Source organism: Eretmochelys imbricata, chromosome 7 (genome assembly GCF_965152235.1).
Source record: "Eretmochelys imbricata isolate rEreImb1 chromosome 7, rEreImb1.hap1, whole genome shotgun sequence".
In the NCBI taxonomy this organism is placed as follows: Eukaryota; Metazoa; Chordata; order Testudines; family Cheloniidae; genus Eretmochelys; species Eretmochelys imbricata.
Window position 1 is genome coordinate 117,976,446 of NC_135578.1, and position 24,108 is coordinate 118,000,553.

At 43.8% G+C, this 24,108-nt stretch overlaps 1 protein-coding gene across 1 annotated transcript in view; it reads left to right on the forward strand.

The window, feature by feature from the left end:
- The window catches only part of SORCS1 (sortilin related VPS10 domain containing receptor 1), a 407,920-nt gene that overhangs the window by 321,026 nt on the left and 62,786 nt on the right, over positions 1-24,108 (forward strand). Inside the window, exons 8-15 of the mRNA XM_077821796.1 lie at positions 1,906-1,995; positions 7,764-7,943; positions 11,374-11,520; positions 17,166-17,268; positions 17,542-17,618; positions 20,971-21,062; positions 22,379-22,486; positions 22,800-22,917. Of these exons, the coding sequence (XP_077677922.1) occupies positions 1,906-1,995; positions 7,764-7,943; positions 11,374-11,520; positions 17,166-17,268; positions 17,542-17,618; positions 20,971-21,062; positions 22,379-22,486; positions 22,800-22,917 (915 nt within the window). The remainder of the gene's footprint in view (positions 1-1,905; positions 1,996-7,763; positions 7,944-11,373; positions 11,521-17,165; positions 17,269-17,541; positions 17,619-20,970; positions 21,063-22,378; positions 22,487-22,799; positions 22,918-24,108) is intronic.

Genomic DNA, 24,108 nt, shown 5'->3' on the forward strand with positions numbered 1-24,108 from the left:
AGAAGGGCAGGGACAGTGTACATGAACTGGAAATAATCTGGTTTCAGAATGCCTTCTGAGACCTTCAGTATCTCTGACTTGTCTGACTGGATACCTGATCCTTTGGGGGTTGGTCTGGACTTGAGTCTGTGCTGCTGTTTTAACTTGAGTTAATTGATTGCTAATTGACTCAAGGTAACTAACACAGCTGTAAATGCTAGTTTAGATGGTCTGGTCCAGAATATAAGCACTTGTGCTTTACACAAGGAGTTAACTAACATAGGGGAGGTGTCTATACTAGCATTTATGTGTTAGGTAATGCAAATTAAAGCAGGTCCACAAAGTGTAGTCTAGACATACCCTTTGGCTGCGAATGAGGTACTGGTGCTGGGGGCGGCTCAGTAGGTGGGAATCGTTTGTCAGTGTCAGAACTGAATCATTGCTCTAGTATCACATTGGTGCGGTGCTGCTGGAGTTGGCCTCTCGCCAACAGTCCAGCCAGATCCTATGGTGCACACGGTGACAATAGGTATGTTAATTCCACTCTGGCTAGTTACATTCTTCCTTCTCAAATTATCCTTCTGTTTAAGTAGGATACAGTGTATTTCAATTTCCTGTTTTCAACAGTTGTAGGGTGTTATTCTGTGCTGTTAAAGTATGCTGCATTCCACCCCAGAGCTGGCAGCATTTCAATGGTCGTGTGAAGAGATCCCTATAAAAACCCTCAGCATCGAGGGGTATTGTGTAGATTAATTTGTTGATGTTTTTTACTGTGCTGTGAGATCAGTTGAGAAAAGACAGAAAAGAAGTATGTTATATTTAGGTTTTAAAGGATTTAATTTTAATCAGTAAATGGTTGACTTCTCCAGCTGCCTAAAAAGCTGGAGAAAAAATTGCCCATCCTTGATAACTTACATTTTCAGAAGGGGGGGGGGGAAACAAAACCAAAAGCAAGTGCTTGTGGACAATTTTTGCTGTCAATACTAGCTGTCAATCAATGCATTAGAGATGGCTATTATGAAAGATGGTCATAATTTCATTTCTTTTTTCTGTTGTGAATCATGACCTCTGTGTTCTTGTATCACTTACAATAATGCCTTTTAAAACACCCCACAATTGCAAAAAAGTCTTCGTAAGACCATACTTAACATAAAGTTCTGCCCTGAGGAGCTCTTAACATATTGATTCTTTGCACATATATTAGCACCGTCCGTCCAAGGATTTCCATAGCTTTTATGAAGACTGATTAATACTCATGACATCCCTGTGAGCAGGTAATGTGACCAGGTTCTTTTTACAGGTGGCAAAAAATGAAACACATACAGTTGAACTCCAGCATTTTCAAAGTTGAGTTGCTAAAGTCAGGCACCTCAATCCATGCTCAGGACCTATATAAGTGGCCTGATTTTCAAAGCCCAATTGACTTTGGGAGCTGTAGATGCTTTGCTAGTCTGAATGTCAGGTCACGTATTTAGATGCTGAAGTATGGTGACGTGCAAAGTCAGACAGGAAGTCAGTGCCAGAGCTAGAAATAGAACCCACGGGTCCTACCTTGCAATCTGCTGATCTAACCACTTGACCACCTGATACCTCTGCAGGTAGCAAGGACCTGAATGTGCCATAGTAATCTGCAATATGGATATAAAATCAGAGGGTGAAATCATGGCCACATTGAAATCACCCAGAATTTCACCCTTTGACTTTACGTACAAACAATAGGGACAGGTTGTGCTACTGACTGTCAATTTCAGTCACTGCCAGTTTGTTTGATAGATATGTTGTCACCTCCGGCAACTGCTGCTATGTTAAACCGTTGCTATCACAGTTTCATTCACCTTTACAGTCTGCCTAATATTTTCCTCTTGCCTCAAAGAAAAATGAATGATGATGGTAACCCTGGTTATAAAATTCCCTTTTATATTGCAGTTAACATCGGGAGGACGGCCACACTATTACGTGTCCTATAGGAGGAATGCATTTGCACAGATGAAGCTGCCAAAGTATGCTTTGCCCAAGGTATGTTATTATTGCTGATATATTCACACTCACACAGATGGATCCCAATCAATTCAGAGGTGACTGATGCCAAGCGGTAACTTCAGAATGAGCTTTAATTAACAAAACTTGTTTTTAAAGAATATTTGAAAGCTGAAAAGAGCGTACAGCTGTGTCAGCATTTCAGTCAGTCAAGGACATCAGTATGAAATGTACATTTGTGCTCAGGTCTGCGTAAATTGCTATTTCATTTTAATCAATTAACACCGTTGGGGGCGGTTTGCCTTAAAATTCTCCTTCCCCCCCAGTGTGGGTCACTTTTTTATGCTTTGCCTCATTAGCAGATTTTAATGGGAGGCAAGCAAAGAGATGGTTTTTTTTTTGTGTCTGCTCCATATCTTCCCTAATGAAGAACAATGGAGAACGAGCAATGGAGCCTGAAAGGTTATCCTTGCCTTATGGAGCTGGGTTTTTGAGATGCCTATCTAAAAAATGTCATTCTGGGGGGGTGGAAAACCTGTGTTCCATTGGGAAGAGGTCAAGGCTTTGCAGCTGGACTTCAAACATCTTCTTAAACAAAAGGAACATCAGTCTTATTTCTTTCTCAAAACAATGTCACCTGCTTTACTAGAATTCAATTGTGTGGCCTGCTAGGTAGCTATCAATGGTATGGCCTTCCAGGTTCTATCTGGAATCAGATGTTTAGGGCCAGATGTGGGTTACTGCTACACAGGGCAGTGACCATCCAAATCCACAAGGTTCCTGGAACTCTTCCATTGTTGTTGGGTGGCATTTGGCCTTCTCTCCAGATCCCATCTCCTCAACCTGTAGATTCCCCCTGAGATTTCATTTGGTGGCCCCTAGTTCTTGTTCCCGTAATATAAGGACTAGGGGCCACCAAATGAAATTAATGGGTAGCAGGTTTAAAACAAATAAAAGGAAGTTCTTCTTCACTCAGCGCACAGTCAACCTGTGGAACTCCTTGCCTGAGGAGGTTGTGAAGGCTAGGACTATAACAGGGTTTAAAAGAGAACTAGATAAATTCATGGAGGTTAAATCCATTAATGGCCATTAGCCAGGATGGGTAAGGAATGGTGTCCCTAGCCTCTGTTTGTCAGAGGGTGGAGGTGGATGGCAGGAGAGAGATCACTTGATCATTACCTGTTAGGTTCACTCCCTCTGGGGCACCTGGCATTGGCCACTGTCGGCAGACAGGATACTGGGCTGGATGGACCTTTGGTCTGACCCAGTATGGCCATTCTTATGTTCTTATGATGTGGGTGGGTCTTTAAAGGGATCCATGAAGGTACAGGTCTGTCTGTTGTGGTGACCTCAAGGGCCACCATGCCATGGAATCCTCCTGAACTGTCCCAAAACAGGGCTATCCCAACATGTGTAAGCGGATCTAAGCTAGTTACAACTAACAAGGTCAGCATTAATTTACCCTTGCAGGTTTGGGTGTGTGGGTTGGGGGATGATGTCCTCAGCAGTCTCTCCTCCCATCCCACAGCAAGTTCTTTTTCATAATGCAGAACCCACCCCCGTGCTGCACCCAAAAGCTCTAGTCACTTTTGCAAATCTTGGCCCAGGTATTCTTACACAGAATGAAACTCCCGCCATCCTAAAGAACCAGGAGGAATTATCCTATGAAGGCAGAGCAGACTCAAATAAGCGCTTATTTGAAACAGAAGTTTAAGAAATAATTGGAATCTTTTCAGACCAGTGATTGTAATGCCCATGCAAAATGACCCTTAGAATTCCCAGTTGCAACTAGCTCAGACCATCTGTGATGAGATATTTGGTTTGAGTTGTGTTCCCACTACATGTTTAGTTCTCCATCTGTCTTTTCTGTGAGATCTACGGAGCACTGGGGAAAGTAAAGTTATGATTAATTTTAGCCTATTGTAAATGAAATAAGAATTGGAACAGTAAATGCTGTTTGATCCAAGTGTGAGTATGATGTTTAAGGAGAAAAAATGCTTCATTACAATCTCATAACATTTTCAAAAGATGAAGAGCTACATTTGGTGTAGAAGAAGCTAACAGGAAAAAATGCATATATTTGGGATGCTGCTATCAAAGCAGGAGAGCTGCCTTTATTAAAAATGTACAAAGCGCTGTGCTAGCCAAAGGAATTGAAACAAACAGTTCCTTCAATGCCTAGATTCTCTTTAATCTCTCTCCACTAAGAAATTGGGCCCAAACGTGGTAAACAGTGCTGACAGTGCCAAACTCTCGAATGGCTCGTGGGGTTGAGGAATGGAATACAGACATTTTCACCTCTGCATCTGTCACCTCTTTTGAATTTGTACCAGGGAAGAGAGTTGCCACCTGACAACTGGTGGCTTTGGTGACATGAGTTGATGGGTTGCAGCCCAGCTCATGTGGGCAGGGTTTATGCCATAAAACCCACAATCACTGCTGCTAATAATTATCGTCTGAGCAAAGGGCTGAATGGGTTGTGGACTCTTAACTCCCTTGGTTCTTACCTGATATGTTTGTCTTGCCCTTGGAGATCGTACCTCTGAGACTGGGTTAAGAAACATTAATTGATACAATGAGAGGAAACCTTGAGTTGCAATTCCCATTCTGTACTATGGCATCATGATCTGTAATGGGTGGTTCATGATCTCTCTAATAGAGTTCAGCACAGAATAGCACAGGTACACCTAACATTTCACTAGTGCAGTCCACTTAAACTCACCCCATTTCTAGACATACCTAAATCTCCAGCCACCAACTTGTGCTGGATCTGGAGTAGCTTACTCATCAGCTGTAAACATGAAGGCAGACAAAGCAATGTGATTGTCATACAGTCAAGTCATTTATATAGTTCCAAGTTAGATAATGATGGAAAGAATCGGTGCTGTTCATCCATTTTATATCAGTGCTGTCTTACCATGTGAGTCTGTAGCCCTGTGGAGGAAGCAATAGCCAGAAAAATCCTAAGATATAGAACATTAAAAACAGCTGGCAGTGACCACAATTGACTGGATAAATCAGGTATTGCATTCCTGCTGCTAAACTTGCCAAGAGGCAAAGTTCCCCGACCAAGTGAGAAAAGGGCAGTCACGTTGTGTTAACAATTCAGAAAGCTTTGGCCTTTAGACTTTCATAGACACCCAATCAAATTCTCAGGCATAACATTGCTCTTTCTCTTGTCTTTGGAAAGAGAGGAAGGGCAGGCACTAGAAACACATGTTAATGTCCAATCCACCAGGCTATGCTGCATCGAGGGAAACTCGCTGACTGAATCCCAAGAAGGGTTTGGACTAACACAGCACCCAATTGATACATTTATGTTAGTCTCTGTCCGTCATGTGCTTACACTGTGCAGGCATATATAGGACAACAGACCCACATGCAGAGGCAAATGTAAGTTGATGTAATGTACACCTCCTTCTGGCCCCTGTAATGTGTATGTTATACCAATGTAGACTCACTTTACACTGCATTGGACTATTGGAACAGCTGGACTGTAATCACAGGGTGTGATGTAGCTTTAGCTGAAATACCCAAACTAGATTTAATCTACCTTGTTTGGGCACCAGAGAGGTGAAGCTTCTGAGCGGATTAGCACCACAAGTAATTGCCCAGTGTTCTGGGCGGGCTTGGACAGCCCCCACTAAAGCATGAGCTGCCACAGCTTGTCTACAGCTAGATTAAACCAAGCTCGTGTATGTCTACTAAAAATGCAATCACACCCTGTGCTTGCAGACTAGACATATCCTTAGATTCCCTTAGCCTGAATTGGATTTTCTTACTCACTGAGACTCACCCCAGTTTGGAAAGAAAAGATTTCAGTGAATAAGTGACCTGATTAATTTCACTGGCATTCATGAAACGGCCTTCAGCATTCCCTAAAGCTGGTCAGATATCGGGAAAAATCAGTATTAGGTGAATAAACTATTTGATCAAAAATGGTGAAATTCCTGAAAGAGTATAGTTGCCAAATACTATTTGACCAGCTCTACTTACAACCTCAGTAATGCATTATCTCTGAATTTGGCTGAGCCACTCCTAGGGTGTATGTCTGTGCGTATACACATAAGAGACTCTTAGTATATGTCCATACTGGGGAAAAACTTGGGTTAGCTACGCCACAATAGTTAACTCAGATTAAAATAGCAGCGAGGACATGGCTTATAACTTGGTTGAGCAGCTAGAGTTTAACTCTGGGTGCTAAGTTAAAATTTGAGTTGCTAACTTGAGTTAAAAGCTGAGCTGTTGTGTCTTCACTGCTGTTTTAACCCAAATTAGCTAACCCCAGTTACAAACACACCTTTCTTTGCCACACAGATATGCCCTAAATCGTTGCAAGCCAGTGTGATTTATCCCACCTTCTACATCATTGCAGAATGTAACCCAGTCTATTTGCCCGAAATACCAGATTATTTTGGGATGTTCATTACTGTGATGTAATTAAGCAAGTCAAAGTGGATGTTCATCCCTCAGATATAAAATCTAGGGGTGGAGGAACCAGTTGAGATAAGGTGAGCTTAACCTTTACTTGACATTCCCAGTGAATGTACTAAAAAAAGGGTTTTAACTGGAATTTTTTCCCCTATTGTTTTTCACACTTCCATGCTTCAGCAAGAAGTGTGAAAACCCATCAGGACATTTTATTTGTGTGGTATTAATAGAATTAACAGAAGCAAGAGGAAATATCATAGCCAAAGAAATCTACCTCAGATAAAGTTCCCAGTTTTGCAGATCAAAAAAGGTTGGCTGAGTTTCGAATAAGTGACCAAACAGTGGGATGTCAGTCCAGAGCAAGAGGGAACGTCCTCGCTTTTTGAGGGTTAGCCAGTGCCAAGGAAATCTGGATTATTTTTTTCTCCATAGTTTTTTTTTTTTTTTTTAAGGCCAGAAAGGAACATTCTGATGATCTATTCCAGCGGTTCTCAAACTGTGGGTCGGGACCCCAAAGTGGGTTGGAACCCTGTTTTAATAGGGTCACCAGGGCTGGCTTAGACTTGCTGGGGCCTGGGGGTGGAAGCCGAAGCCTGAGTCCCACCGCCTAGGGCCAAAGCCGAAGCCTGAGGGCTTCAGCCCTGGATAGCAGGACTCGGGTTACAGGCCCCCTGCCCGGGGCTGAAGCCCTTGGGTGGGCTCAGGCTTTGGTTCACCCCTCCTGGGGTCGTGTATTAATTTTTGTTGTCAGAAGGGGATCGCGGTGCAATGAAGTTTGAGAACCCTGAAATTCTATTCCATCTAAGGAGCAGAGGTCATCTGTTTGTTATATGTTTGCACGGTGTATAGGCACACTGGAGTCTGATCCTTGACTTGGATTCCTAGGTGCTATGGCAATATAATTAATTAATAACTGCAGAGGCCATAGAATTTCACTAGCCATTCTGGCATCTGTTAATTTTTGAGGGACACTGAACTCCCACAAAATGCATAAGAAGTGGCTGCTTTCTTATCTTAGCTCAGTAATGTACAGTGATTTCCTTTTCAATCACATTTCATGTTTAAGATGTAGCAAGGGGGAAGAAAACCCATCTGATATTATACATTTTTATAGAACCCTCCCTCCTCACAAACTGCTGCTGTACAACAATGTGCTTAAAAGTGTTGCCAATGTGAATGTTCAATTAACACCTCCGTGGTTAATTACTACTTTGCAAACCGGCAGAAGAGTTGCTTGCAGGAATGTTGTCTACAATTTCTGGTTAGATTCTAGAATGAATACAGCCCTTGATCTTCCAGGATTTAACCTGTGTTGACCTTGGAATTGATACAACTGAGTTGTCCTACAATATCATGCCTCTGTGTCCTTTCCCCAGGATATGCATGTTATCAGCACAGATGAGAATCAAGTGTTTGCAGCTGTGCAGGAGTGGAACCAGAACGATACGTACAACCTTTATATATCTGACACCAGAGGGGTCTACTTCACGCTGGCCTTGGAGAATGTCAAGAGTAGCCGACGGCTGGAGGGTAATGTGATGATCGACCTCTATGAGGTATGTCACGAGTGCTAATGATGCAATCCCATCCTGGCAGTTCATGCTGTTCCAATAACATTGCTTTTGTGATGAACGTTCACAACCTTGTACCACGAGTGTGATTAGTGGAGACATTATGTGGCTGAACACCATCACGTAACTTTGGACTGGTGCAATGCCTTTTATCCAAAGACCTCAAAGAGCCCAGATTTTGTACTGTTGTACAAGAAGGTTCACCCTTGAATCTCCTTGTAAGATCTGGCCTCAACAGAACTGGCCATACACTTAGGGGAGCCCATGCCTAACTCAACAGCTCTACGGCACCTTGCAGTTGCTGCAACCATTCACTACCTGGGAACCCCCAGAAGGAATTTTAGCTGACTCAGCCAGAATTCCTGCTGTGGGAACTGTAAAAGCCATAATCTAGTGATCACATAAAACACACAACACCCTGCCTACGTGAAGTCCCAGGGCCATAGAATCCCAAGGCTGAGGGTCTTTATGCTGCACCTCTAAGAGTCACAGCCCAGAACTCATAGTCAAGAGGTGAGGGAGGAATGGCAGCTTTAAGCCACTTGTAGCACCCTCCTGATTCTGAGTTGCTCTGGGGACTGGAGTGGCCCCTGGTGTTACTTAGACTCCCCATGGCATCTATCTAGATTATGACTACCTCCCTGAGCACCCCAGAATCTCCACAGAGCTGTGTGCTGAAGCCCCACCCTGACTTTCTCTTAGCATGTTCCCTATGCCAGACCTTGCAAAGGTGTCCTTGGAAGGCAGACTAGTAGCTGTCTTCTGCAGTGTCTGGATGGTGGGAATCTTCCCCTGATGGTACCTGGGCTTTTAGGGCCCCTTTATGGCACTCTGGCTCATTTGCATGGCACAAAGAGGCTGGAGCAGGGCAAAGTTCTCACCCTAGGTGTCCTACAGGTGGTTTCCCACCTTGAAGGATGAAATCCATTGAATAACACTGAGTCCCTCTAAAAGGGAAGACACTTTTACCTCAGTATTAACTCCATGAGCTGGATTGACTTTGAATATCCTTTAACTGGAAACCACCTTGAGATGTCAATGTAGAAAGCCCGAACGGGTGCTGTATAAATGCAGATGAATTGCAGGGAACGGGCATGGCCATTTCATCATCCTGGTGAAGTCTCCACTATTAATCGATCTGCAACTTTGGCAGCCCGTGGAAAGGCTGTTGCCTCTTATTACTGTCAGTTCAAGGAGTAGTTTCACTGCATTATATAAAGGTGTCCTACATCCCAGGGGGAAAGAAAAGCCTTTTTTTATTAGGCTGACAGATGGTAGGAACTGGGAAGCGTCGGATCTGCTGATTACCTAGATAGAAAGAATACTGGCTGACACTGAGCCTGGCAAAAACCTCCCTTGAAATCTGATGTTCTGGCTGGAGGAGAGCTGGAAGCCATCCAGCGTGAATCTCCCAGTAGGATTGTTGCAAACAGTAAGTGTTTAGGGATAAATGGAGATGAAAAACAGAAAGAAAGAAAATCCACAAAGGCAAATTTAAAAAGTTGAAATCCTATAAACTCTGTGCAGGTGTGAGGACAGCAGCATCTAGAAAAGAGTGTCTGTGGTGTGTTTGCAGCATGGGTACTGGTGCTGGGATGGGGTCAAGTTGGTGTGTTTGGGGCGGGCGTGTTTGTCACATGTAATCTTGTCTGGCTTCAGTGGAGTGTGTGAGGGTGGCAGTGTGTATAGAATAATTAGGCCAGATCCTCTCTCTGGGTACGTCTCCTCAAAGGGGAGGTGGACTGAGCCTGATGAGTACTGCTATTGTATAGATGATGGGAAAATGTTCAAATTTCAAAATTCCCAACAAAAGAGAACCAATTTTTTCACACAATTTTTGGGACAATTTTTTTTTACTTGCTCTTAGCAAAACAAACTTACTGTTTCACTAGTTCCCTTAAATGCCCAAGATCTATATCATCCAGGCTAGCTCACTAGTATATAGAACCATGCAGAAAACATGGTGTAATTTTCACTGAACATTTCACTCTTTGGTTTTTTGGTCAAAATTTAAAATTTGAACAAAACATTTCATCAGAATCATGCAGCCACGATACCTTTGGTCAGTTCCGCCAGTAAATGTTCATATTTTCAAAGGAGTTGCTTTTCAGAGCTCTCTTAATACAGCATAGATTCACAGAGTCTGAGGCCAGAAGGGACGATTAGATCGTCTGGTCTGATCTCCTGTCTAACATGAGCCATGATGTTTCACCCAGCTACCCCTCTATTGGACTTGACTAAAGCACATCTAAGTTATTTTTTTATTCCCAAATGGTCTAAATTTTTTTTCTGCTAAACACTGATTTTATAGAAAAATATTTGGTGTACCAGTTGTTTCTGAGCCATCATTCTTTTCATCCCCTTCTGTCTTTATTAATAGATCTTTTTTCCCTTATAGTGCTTTCCCCCCCTCCATTACATTTGCAAATGCCCTTATCTTTTCCCTGCCAGTCTGTACTGAAGCTGACATTGTGCATCAATTCCTTCACTTCCCTGCTGTCAGAACAGGGGTGGAGTGGACACTTGAACCACCCCGATGGCAGATAGCATGTTCCCTCCCCCCTCCAATCCCATCATAGCTCTCATAGTTTATAAAGCAACAGCCTAACAGACTCGCTCTCAAGCTACAGTGGATATTGCACTATTGATTTTCAGTGTGTTGAACAACCTGGAATGTTTTGCAAGGTGCGTTGAGCAAAACAAAGATATTTTCCTGCTTGATTCTCACATGACTCTATATGTAATCCACCTTTTAACAACGCAACATAGCAACTTTTTACAACGCCGACGGGATGTTGGGTCTGGGAGCATAGCCTTGTGGGTAAAATATTGGACAGGGAGTCAGAAGATCTGGTTCTTATTTCTGACTCTACCACAACCTTAGGCAAGTCACTGTAACTGCTCTGTGCCTCAGTTTCCCCACATGCAAAATTGGGATAAAAATACATGCAGGGGATTCTAAGGTTAATATACCAGTGATTAATGAAGAACTTTGAGATCCTTGGACAAAGGGCACTATAGAAATGCAAAGTATTAATTTATTATTGTTTTGTTTCCAAGGGAGCAGTTGCTGTGGTTGACTCAGCAGAGAGAAATAAGTGACTGTTCCTTGTGTATTTCCTCTTACCAAAGAGAGAGGTTGTCACCTTGTACTGAGTGTTACCTACATCATTTCAGGTTTCCACACTCTTTTGAAAGCACAGGCTTTCTCTCCCATCTGCAGCACTTCTCTGTGTTGTTCCAATAAAGCCCATAACTTTCCTCCTTTTAACACCCATTGGCAATTCTCCCCCTAGATTCCATCACACAGATGCTGTGACTAAGTCCCTACAGGGTTTGACGGGTAATCACATGTGCACATCAAAGATCGGAGTCCAACTGATATTTTTTTTTCAGCCATGTCAATTTTTCCTAGGTAGCAGGGATAAAGGGAATGTTCTTGGCTAACAAGAAGATTGACAACCAAGTGAAAACTTTCATCACCTACAACAAAGGAAGAGACTGGCGCTTGCTGCAAGCTCCAGACACTGATCTGAGAGGAAACCCTGTTCGTTGCCTCCTAGTAAGTACTGCTTTAAAAAACAACAACAACTTTCCCCCAGGTAACAACACAAAGATGATACAGGCTTTTAAACAATAAATAGGACTGGTCTTCATGGCTATGCTTTATGGCACGGACAGGAAGCTTCATTACAAGGGCACAGTGATGCTAGGCTTGGGCAGCCAGACATTATGGGAAGAGCCAGGCTATTTTATTTTATTTTATTTATTTATATATCTTTAGTGAAGGAAATGTTCTCCAATAAGGCTTCTTTCTGTAGAGCTGATGATCTCCTCTGAGGCAGCCAGTTCTGTCACAGTGTTGTTGAAATCCTGCACACTAGGTGGGGCAAACGAGCTATTTGTAGATGCCAGCAGGGGACCAGTGCAGGTTTCAGGAAGGATCTTCCTGAGATACGGCAGTCACCAGAGATGGGCACAAGCTGCAGAATTAAAAGGGGGATGGGGGCTTTGCCGTGTCTATTGTAGGTAATTTATTATTAGATGTTGCTTGTTTTTCACTTATGTTGCATAGCCAGAGACTAGGGCAGTCAACACATTACAAAAATCTGTGCGTTTATGTATAAAATAGTTAGCAAAACCAACTCAGAGGAGTTTCTATGGAATTTTGGAACTGTTTCAAAATAAATATCCTAGTCTCACCTCCCATGCCCATACAGAGATTGGGATAGTAATCTGGACACCCCCACAGCTCCGACTGTTGGGAGCCAGTCAGGATCAGGAAGCACTTCCCATAATGGTTTCGCTGTACTTGTGTCTTTGCTGTAGCCACCTGCTGTCTCTCATCATCGGCTTTGATGGTAAACTCTTTGGGGCAGGGACCATCTTCTCATTGTGCGAGTACAGCCTCTAGCACTGTGGGGCCCCAATCCCTGGCCGGGGCCCCAAAGTGCTACGGCAACAGTATATAATAAACACCTGTGGTAGGTGCATGGTGTCTGCCTGGAAGTGCTTACAGTCAAATCCAAGTGCATCTAGATCAAAGGGTTCTGGCTCAGCCCATTATAAATATAGTGGCCATTTGCAAAATTCAGATCTGGGTCAGGGCTTTGGTTTGGGTTCATCTCCTGTAACACAAATGATGTACCCCAGCAGAAGAGCCCAGGTCATTTGCAGTGGGGGTATGTACTTTCTCAACAGGGTACCTAGGGATTTACTAGCCTTTTTACAGGACAGTGGGACTTTGACACAGAAATGACGGAGACATCAAGAGGAGAAGGTTACTAGGGTGGCGGGCAAGGGGCAGATTAGATCAGCACAACAAAATGCAGATATTTCTCCAAAGGTTATCTGAGCCTCTTGGGTGTGCAGAACCGAGCAGGGCATCTCATGAGAACAGTTTCTCCTGTAAGATTTTCAGGACTTGCTGCTTCTAGTCAAGGCAAGAAATATTTACAAAAATACATACAAGAACCCCAAACTCTTACTGGACAAGTCATTTCCCCTCTCTGCCTCAGTTTTCCCATATATAAAATGGGGATCATGATACTGACATCCTTTGCAAAGCACTTTGAGATCTACTGATAAAAAGTGCTGTATAAGAGTTAGGTGGTTATTATTAACAAATAAATTTGTTAGTCTCTAAGGTGCCACAAGTACTCCTTTTCTTTTTGCAAATACAGACTAACACGGCTGCTACTCTGTAACCTATTATTATTGTGTTTTAGTACTTCTTCTGTTTCTGCAAAACTGGCAAGAATTGGGGGCAGAGGGGGAGTGGAAATGACACATAAGGAAAAATAAGTGGATTTTATAGGCCTTCAGAAAAGTTGAGACTTGAGTTCTGAGCAAGGTAGGTTCTTACTTTATCCACACCATTTAGCTAGCCCCTAATTGTGGCACATAAGAGGTGGGAAGTTAGTGGACAGAGCCCTATGTTTTTCCCACTCCACCTACGCTCCTTGCCTCCCATTCCCCAGAGAGCCAAAGTAGAAATGAGCAGCAGTCCTGCAACAGGATCTTCAAAGTAATGAAGGAATCCGAGAGCTATAGGAATGTCTGGCAGACTGAAGGGAACTAGGGACAGGATTTTGGAGGGTTTGGGGTCTGGTCTGGGAGCCCAGTCCTGTAAGACTGAAGATAAACCAACAGCAGTTTCAGCTTCTGAATCTTACATGTAATCATACTGAGTATTTATATTTTTATTAATTGTTATTCTATATATTACAGTAGCACCCAATCAGGATGGGAGTTTCATGGTACTGGGGAAACTCTGTTAGGTATATAGTTGTTATGCTCCTCATTTTACAGCTGGAGAAGGTGTTGTTGGAGAAGGTGTTGTTGGTAGATGAGGCTTTCTTCTGGCAGCTCACGGAAGCTACTAGATCGCATGCCCTGATTCTCATGGGTGACTTTAATTTTCCTGATATCTGCTGGGAGAGCAATACAGCGGTGCATAGACAATCCAGGAAGTTTTTGGAAAGCGTAGGGGACAATTTCCTGGCGCAAGTGCTAGAGGAGCCAACTGGGGGGGCGCTTTTCTTGACCTGCTGCTCACAAACCGGGTAGAATTAGTGGGGGAAGCAAAAGTGGATGGGAATCTGGGAGGCAGTGACCATGAGTTGGTTGAGTTCAGGATCCTGACGCAGGGAAGAAAGGTAAGCAGCAGGATACGGACCCTGGACTTCAGGAAAGCAGACTTCGACTCCCTCAGGGAACGGATGGCCAGGATCCCCTGGGGGACTAACTTGAAGGGGAAAGGAGTCCAGGAGAGCTGGCTGTATTTCAAGGAATCCCTGTTGAGGTTACAGGGACAAACCATCCCAATGAGTCGAAAGAATAGTAAATATGGCAGGCGACCAGCTGGCTTAATGGTGAAATCCTAGCGGATCTTAAACATAAAGAAGCTTACAAGAAGTGGAAGATTGGACATATGACCAGGGAAGAGTATAAAAATATTGCTCGGGCATGTAGGAATGAAATCAGGAGGGCCAAATCGCACCTGGAGCTGCAGCTAGCGAGAGATATCAAGAGTAACAAGAAGGGTTTTTTCAGGTATGTTGGCAACAAGAAGAAAGCCATGGAAAGTGTGGGCCCCTTACTGAATGAGGGAGGCAACCTAGTGACAGAGGATGTGGAAAAAGCTAATGTACTCAATGCTTTTTTTGCTTCTGTTTTCACTAACAAGGTCAGCTCCCAGACTGCTGCGCTGGGCATCACAAAATGGGGAAGAGATGGCCAGCCCTCTGTGGAGATAGAGGTGGTTAGGGACTATTTAGAAAAGCTGGACGTGCACAAGTCCATGGGGCCGGACGAGTTGCATCTGAGAGTGCTGAAGGAATTGGCGGCTGTGATTGCAGAGCCATTGGCCATTATCTTTGAAAACTCGTGGCGAACGGGGGAAGTCCCGGATGACTGGAAAAAGGCTAATGTAGTGCCAATCTTTAAAAAAGGGAAGAAGGAGGATCCTGGGAACTACAGGCCAGTCAGCCTCACCTCAGTCCCTGGAAAAATCATGGAGCAGGTCCTCAAAGAATCAATCTTGAAGTACTTGCATGAGAGGAAAGTGATCAGGAACAGCCAGCATGGATTCACCAAGGGAAGGTCATGCCTGACTAATCAAATCGCCTTTTATCATGAGATTACTGGTTCTGTGGATGAAGGGAAAGCAGTGGATGTATTGTTTCTTGACTTTAGCAAAGCTTTTGACACGGTCTCCCACAGTATTCTTGTCAGCAAGTTAAGGAAGTATGGGCTGGATGAATGCACTATAAGGTGGGTAGAAAGCTGGCTAGATTGTCGGGCTCAACGGGTAGTGATCAATGGCTCCATGTCTAGTTGGCAGCCGGTATCAAGTGGAGTGCCCCAAGGGTCGGTCCTGGGGCCGGTTTTGTTCAATATCTTCATAAATGATCTGGAGGATGGTGTGGATTGCACTCTCAGCAAATTTGCGGACGATACTAAACTGGGAGGAGTGGTAGATACGCTGGAGGGGAGGGATAGGATACAGAAGGATCTAGACAAATTGGAGGATTGGGCCAAAAGAAATCTGATGAGGTTCAACAAGGATAAGTGCAGGGTCCTGCACTTAGGATGGAAGAATCCAATGCACCGCTACAGACTAGGGACCGAATGGCTAGGCAGCAGTTCTGCGGAAAAGGACCTAGGGGTGACAGTGGACGAGAAGCTGGATATGAGTCAGCAGTGTGCCCTTGTTGCCAAGAAGGCCAATGGCATTTTGGGATGTATAAGTAGGGGCATAGCGAGCAGATCGAGGGACGTGATCGTTCCCCTCTATTCGACATTGGTGAGGCCTCATCTGGAGTACTGTGTCCAGTTTTGGGCCCCACACTACAACAAGGATGTGGATAAATTGGAGAGAGTCTAGCGAAGGGCAACAAAACTGATTAGAGGTCTAGAACACATGACTTATGAGGAGAGGCTGAGGGAGCTGGGATTGTTTAGCCTGCAGAAGAGAAGAATGAGGGGGGATTTGATAGCTGCTTTCAACTACCTGAAAGGGGGTTCCAAAGAGGATGGCTCTAGACTGTTCTCAATGGTAGCAGATGACAGAACGAGGAGTAATGGTCTCAAGTTGCAGTGGGGGAGGTTTAGATTGGATATTAGGAAAAACTTTTTCACTAAGAGGGTGGTGAAACACTGGAATGCGTTACCTAGGGAGGTGGTAGAATCTCCTTCCTTAGAGGTTTTTAAGGTCAGGCTTGACAAAGCCCTGGCTGGGATGATTTAACTGGGAATTGGTCCTGCTTCGAGCAGGGGGTTGGACTAGATGACCTTCAGGGGTCCCTTCCAACCCTGATATTCTATGATTCTATGATTCTCTCATCCAAACCACCCAGATTCTCAGTCTTGCTGTTCTACCCCTCCTCTGCCCTTTCCCTATTCGGCACTCTCATCCCCTCTGGGTTTGATGCTCTGTCTTTTTGCAACCTGTGTAAAATCCTCCAAAGAGATCCATGCTCACAGAGGCTCAATGTCTCCAGTTGGACACTGCATGGGAGCGAGGGATCTTGAGTGGGGATCTGTTTGCAAGATTGGACCCTGAGATTGTAAGCTCCTTGGCTCAGGATATCTGTCCCTTTTAAAATCATAATAATAAAGAATGATGAATAATACCAGCAGTTGCATGCACAATGTATCTGTGGCATCTCCTACTCCTCTCCTCTTTGTTGTTGTCCTTACAATTTTGCCTTGTTACTATGGCATGGAACAGATCTCTTTAAATAAAAGGAATCAAAAGAGTGGGAGAGAGAACCAGCTTTTCGCTGCCAGGATTTGAAAGACAGTTTGGGGTTTGCCTTTTCATTAGACTGCCCGTGTCAATACATAGCGGCTTGCAGTGCTTCGCTCACAGAGCTGTGCTAATGGTATCCTCAGACCTTGTTACACTGTTGTTCACAGACTGGCTGGCATATGTCCCTCGGGCTGGCGTTCCATTTGCTTCCAGCTTTTGGGTTTTTTTTCTATTTTGCAATTAGCTTTTTTTTTTTTTTAGCCTTCAGGAAAGGAGTAAGGAAAGCTAGGTTCTCACGGATTGTCCACAATAGCAGGGGACCCCTTGCAGTCCTCTGTTCTGATGTTCCATGGTCATCACTCTGATGTACGAATGACCATTGGGAAGGGAGAATGAATGGGATGCCCTTTATGACTTGTCTCTTCCCCCCCCACCCCACTCTTTTTCTCCAGCCCTATTGTTCGCTGCATCTTCACCTAAAGGTTTCAGAGAACCCCTACACTTCAGGAAACATCGCCAGCCGAGATACTGCCCCTAGCATTATCGTGGCTTCTGGTATGAAACATTCAGTTACTATCTGTTGTCCATAAATTGTTGTATACATCAGATTCCACCTATTGCATTCCCACTGTGTATGGAAATAGAAGTATTTGGACTTTGATCTTGTAATTAAGTTTCCCTGCCAAACTGAAATCACAATTCTTCCCCCTCCCCAACACTGAAATCCTTTGCTTAGGAAAAGGTAAAAATCCATTTGTACCACTGAGGCAGCTTGCTTTCTGATGTCCTAAAATGTTGTTGTTGCACTGAATCAGGTTCTCCTTACAGGTAACATCGGTACCGAATTGTCAGACAATGACATCAGCATGTTTGTTTCATCGGACGCTGGGAACACGTGGAGACAGGTAAATAACGTGAAGCACAGCCTTGAGTGTCAAATGAAGGGAAGGTGAGTTGCTTTAAAAAGGCGATCTGTTTTTTTTTTTTTTTTCTTTTTGGTGGCAGAATAATTGGTACTAACCCAAGCGAAGGGTAATTCCTACTGGCTTTTTTCTGATGCTATTTCTTGTTAAAAAGTGGGAATGTGCCCCAGCCACCAAGGCTGGTATTTTCAAATACAGCTGAAGGGAGTTTGGTTGTGGCTTTCCATGGGAGTTTAGCTGCACTAGAGTTTTGGATGGCTGGAGCAGACATCTAGAGAAGGAAGGCCCAATGGTAGGCACTTGCATAGGATTTGGGAGAGCCAGGTTCAATCCTTGCCATAGACTTTCTGTGTGTGTGTGCAAATTACTTAGCTTCTCTGTGCCTCAGTTTCCCATCTGTAAAATGGGGATAATAAAACTGCCCGGCCTCAAGGAGGTGTTGTGAAGATAAATTAAACATTGTGAGGCATTCAGATACTATGGCATAGAAATTGCCACAGTGGATCAGGCCAGTTGTCCTTGTTGGACCAGTTGCTTCTAAGGAAGGAGTTAACCTTGGAAATGTACACGTGTCCATGGACCCATCCAAAAGAGGAAAATTCTACCAAGCCCCTGCCAACAAGTGGTTGGCTTGTTCCGGGAAGGGGATATAAACCCTCATGCTTTAGGACCTGATCCAAAGCCTGTTGAAATCAATAGGAGCCTTTCCATTGACTTGAATCGGCTTTGGATCAGGGCCCTAGATTACTAGCCCACTTCTCATAAACTTGGTTAGGAGGAAACGTTTGCCTTTGGACACATTATCCCATAACTGCCTACTCCAGGGTTTCTTCTCTGAAGCATCTGGTGCTGGCCACCCTGAGACAGGATATTGAACTACAAGACTTGATCCAATATGCTGGTTCTTTCATTCCTATGTTCCTAAGCATGAATGTTTGGGTTGCTTACATTTTGTATCCTGTCTAATATAACGGTGTATATTCTCAGTATCCATATAAATGTCTAGTTTTTTCCCCAATATGATTAAGTTTTTGTCCTCAGTAATATCCTATGGCACTGAATAGTACAGGTTAACATGTGTTTAGTTTAAAAAAAAAATCTTCCCTTTTATTAAGTTTTCTGCTTTCCTATTTCATTGGCAGTCACCTTTTTTCATTTATTATGAGAGGACAAGTGCTGTCTCTTATTCCTTTCATATTACTCTTAGTTATACCCTTGTGTGAACCTCAACAGTTCCTCTCCCTTCTGATGATTACACCCTCCAAACAGTTATCAAGGATCCCCACCCAGTCCTTGGTCACTAGCATGACCACTGCAAAGACAAACATAGTCTCTAAAATACAAGGTCCTCTCTGACCCGAACAGCACAGCAGAATCATGAGCATATTTTCTTCTTGATGGAGCACATCAAGCCAAGGACTTAACCTGAAAGAAGATGGATGGAGAATGAAAAATATCTCCTGTTCTGCTCGGACTATAAATCTCACACACAGAAGCAAAGCCTCATGACACACGAGTTAGACACTGTGATTACTGAAACAAATGTGTTTGCCCCCTTCCCTCCCCACTGTTCTGCATCTTAATTAAATATCCCTTACTCTGAGAGCACATAACTAATGAGATTTAGCAATCAGGTAGAAGGCTGGATAATCTAATGCATGGCTGCTGTGCACCATTAAATATGTTGTAATAATTAGCTGGCATTTATTTAACATGCAATAATTCTCATACATTGAAATTAAGTGTATAGTTAGATGTTTTTGACAATGCAAATAGTCAGTCTTGGACTGGCAGTTGCTCTGCCTTGCAGGAGAGATGAGTTTGGGGGTGGGGAGCGCCATTGCTTGGGCCCTGACTCTGAAGTGTCTGATACTGGCCCTGATGATTGAAGGGTGCTGGATTCAAGGGACCACTGTTCTGACTCACTCTGGATATTCCAGCATTCCAGTGTTCGCATGGGCTGGAAGCAGTGGGGAAATGGAGAACAGAGTCCTTCATGTTGCTATACAGCACTTCCCTTCCCCGCAACCCATCCCCCAGAGATCAACATTTATGGAGTCTGGATGTTGCTCCCATTTTAAAAAAAGGAAGGATGAGTCAAGCCGATATGAGCGGTGGAGAGGAGTTCCGAAGGTGAATAGAGGGAGAAAATGGCAGGGATTTCCAGGGACACTCGCAAAACTATTTCTCTGTGGTACTTACCTGACCTGCATCTCTGCAGTATCTGAGTGCTCACACTGTTAGTGTGTTCCTCTTCACCACACCCCTGCGAGGTAGGGAAGTGCTGTTATTTCCATTCTACGGGAACTGGTGGGGAACTGAGTCACAGAGAGACTCTGAGTTGTCCAAGGTCACACAGAGAGTCTAGGGCAGACTAGGGAAATGAACCTATGTCTCTCAAGTCCCAAGCAAGCATGAACCACTGGACTGACTTTCCTCTCTACCGGAAATGTGCCTTTATTCTTGCTGGATCTGAGTGAATAATTAATAAAATGAATAATTTGTTTGATGGATCTTTTCACCTTTTTGTTGGGGAAATGGCTGCAAACAGATCCTGGGTCTCCATCATTTATTTGCTATTCAAGAGCATTTTACACAAACTCCTTTTCGTTCCATGGCTCGCTATTTGAAATCCAAAATTCGAGCTCTGTTGTGATTGGTCACAGAGTAGCATATCTTCTCTCTGATTGGAAGAGTGCAACTCTTATGATCAGGTGTGTACATTTAGAGCCTGGTCTTGTGTCATTGAAGTGGATGGAAGCTTTTCCATCGAGGTCAATGGACATGAGATTAGACCCCTAAAATCTGAATTCCTAAATTAGCCAAGCAGTGATCTTAAAATGTGCTATCTGAGGACTACTACCAAAACTGGACTACATGGATGTTTGTAGAAGAAGAATGTAAAAGGGACCCGGCCAAAGGAAACCTGTTTTAATATGTAAACAAATACTGAGGGAAATTATTTTTTGCATTGTTTGCCCAGCTCTCTTTGTTCTCTCAAACCCCTCCCATATGGTCTTTGTAAGACACCTGCAAAGTGAAGCTTCCTGCACCTCAAACAAAGCTCCCCACTCTGCAGGGTAGGGATGAGTGATGATCTAAAAGTATCACATTTCAAATAGATTCTCCCTACCAGGTAGCAGGATGAAATTCATTTGACAAAGGGGCAGCAAGATAGCAACATAAAAAATCGGAACTGTCTGGGTAATAACGTGTCTTTCCCCTGCTCCGTAGTTTGGTAAACATATTCCCATCCAGTGCCTCTTCCTGAATAAGAGTGTGGCCTTTTATCAAGGCTAAGGAAAACAGACCTGGGTATATGTATGTTTTGCAGATCTTTGAAGAGGAGCACAGTGTTTTGTACCTGGATCAAGGTGGAGTCCTGGTCGCCATGAAACACACATCTTTGCCTATCAGACATCTATGGTAATGACTGTGACCGTGCTGATCCCATTTGTCAGGGAGTCCTTCGTTCCAGATTATGTGCTCCTGGCAGTTAAACTGTGACTAATTTTTTTCAGCTAAATGCCGGAATATGTCAATTAAGAAATTTACAGGCATTCACTCCGATAAGGCTAAAGCGGTGCCGGTGATTTCACACGTAAGTGCAAGTGGGGAAACAGGTTATTTAGTTCTGGCACCAGATCCTCAGTGATGGTAAATCAGCATCATTCCATTAAAATCAGTGGAACTACACTGATTTGCCCCAGGTGAAGGTTTGGCCCCTTGAGTCTGGCCATTAAGTTGGAGTTTGGAGTAGGCTCAGTCTCCTGATGGGTTCCAAATGTGATTTATTTGCAAATCAGTGGCTGAAATTATCTCCGAGATGGAGGGCAGCAGTTCGGCCACAACTTTATTCGATTGCATCAGGGCTATCCAACGCATAAAGTAGCATTGTCACCACTAGGAGCAGCTGTTGTACTACCCGGACAGAGCATCGCTTTGTGCTGTTTATCCTTACGCAGCCAGCCCTACAGTCAGCGTCTTGCCAATATCGAACACACACAGATCAAGGTTTTAGAAAGCGACAAGTGGTTTTGGATTTTCATCATGAGATGCCTGAAAGGGACCCTGTTTTCAGAAAGTGCCAAGCTCCTGCACTCTGAAAATAGCTCCTTTTAAGGTATCTCAAGCTGAAAGATCACAAGTCACTTTTTAAAAATCTTGGCTGTGGAATCCTGTGGATTGCCCTTAAAATTACAGTCTCACACATGACTTCATGAGTTACCACCACTTAAGTATTGGCCACTGATTAGCAGTATCATGCCAGACTAGCTTGATCAATGCTCTGATTTATGATGCCCAAAACAAGTAGTTCTTTCTAGGACTTAGACTGCGGTGGCCAAGAGCAGAGACAGCTGTTTGTTTGCTCTGGCAGGCTAAAAGGATTCAGCAGTAGTGGGATGGAGACCTTTTAGCCAAACCAGAAGAAACCTTTGTGTGGGGCATTAAAATCAAGATTATCAAAAGCGACTTGGTTTTGGAAGCCTCAGCATTATGATGCTCACCCTGTGACATCTGAAAAGGGCCTGATTTTCAGAGGGCGGGTGCTCAGAATGTGCTGCAAATCAAGCACCTTTAAAGCAACTCGGAGTAGGCACCCAAAATCCTTAGTCATTTTTTTTAAAACTTGGCCTGCCTCGCTGTTGAGGCTGCTCCTACCTTTTGTCTCTTTATGTCGAGCAGCTCCATTTCCTGCAGCTGTGTCTGAGAGATGGTGACGCTTCTGCTTTTCCCACTAGGTTAAGTTTCGATGAAGGGAGATCCTGGAGCAAGTACAGCTTCACGTCCATCCCACTCTTTGTTGATGGGGTATTGGGTGAGCCCGGCGAGGAGACTCTGATCATGACGTAAGTGACCGTGTAAAGGGAAAACAGCCAACATCAAGTAAACTTTGATGAGAACTGCACCATAAACACTTACTTGGGCCAGATCCTTCTGTAAAGACACCTCTGTCCAGGCTATGTATGGGACCACGCTACTATTTTTAGGTGCTAGCTCCAAAAGAGCTAGCATGTGTACATCTCCCTGAACTGGGAAGTCTACAGTGTGGATGTACCCTCTGATGCTTCTGAAAATTTGACCCTGGGTAAATGCCGTACTGAGCAGGCTGCATTGGCAATGCCTTTGAATGTATAAACTCTTCCTTCCTGTGCTCTGTAGAGTGTTCGGACACTTCAGCCATCGCTCGGAGTGGCAGCTGGTGAAAGTGGACTACAAGTCCATTTTTGACAGGAGATGTGCAGAAGAGGACTACCGGCCATGGCAGCTCCATAGCCAGGTAAGAAGCATGAAACTGGATGTGAGTTGAGGTCTTGATGATTCTGCAGCTGAACACTGGTGAAGACCAAGCTCTTTTCCTGCTAACTTGGTGGCTCAGAGTCACCGGATGAAACTATTACTGGTCTGTAATATTTCATTTCAATTATACACTGACTTCAAGCTGCAGCCTATGGGCTGCTTCCATCTCTATGGATGCAAGCCAGGGCTTAGAAAGAAGCAGGTGTTCCAAGTTTTCCCTGGACACCTGCAAGCATGGCTCAGATAGTCATGTAGGCCCAGATCCTCAAAAGTAAATAGGCATCTAAGTGCCAATACAGTCAATGGGAGTTAGGCACCTAAATACTTTTGGGAATCTAGGCCCTAGAGTATAATTCCTAGCTCATGACACTTTTTACGTGGTGTTTTATATTCTGTAGGGTTAGAATAAACTATGGCCCAAATGGTCTAGTGGCTTATTGAAGTCAATAGAGCTGAACTCCTTTACACTGTCAGAGAATAGGGCATATCTATTTATAAACTTCTTGGGAAAGGGTTTAAGAGGTAATATAAAATTAAAGTGGGCTGGGCTTAGGTTGACTGTTCCAGTGAGACACACATGCCACCCTGAAGTCCCAACTGTGGGTCAGATGGTCAGCTGATGTTCATCTTCTGTGAAGTCAGTGGAGCAACACTATTTTACACTGGGCACTGTTCTGCCCTTCATTTACATGAGCCAGGCACAGCTGTGAAAAAACTCCATTTACATCCAGGAATTCAAATTGGAGTAAAATATAACAAGCCTGACAAATGTATTTTGTTTTTGTCTTTCTGTGCTTGCATAAGCTAAAAAGCCAAGGTCTGCACAGTCCATCTTTGATTACGTCTGCTTCTGAGCATGTGAAACTATTAATGGAAGACTGCCCCAAATTCTTGCCTCTAGATTGGGTTCCTATTGAGAGTGCAAGTCTGAGCCTTCTCTTCTGTGATTTCCCTAGAGAAAAAAAATATTTTGCAGGGTGCTTGAGTCAGTTATATAACAAGTGTTTGAGTTCAGTGCATAACAGACAATACGCTCATCCTGCACTCCAAACGTTTGGAGTAGCTTTATGTACAAACAAATGACAGAGTTCAGTAGAGCTGGTTAGCTGAAAAAGAAGACTTAAAAAATGGACTAGCTCTGTCTCTTCAGTATCTCAGAGATCAGAGGGAT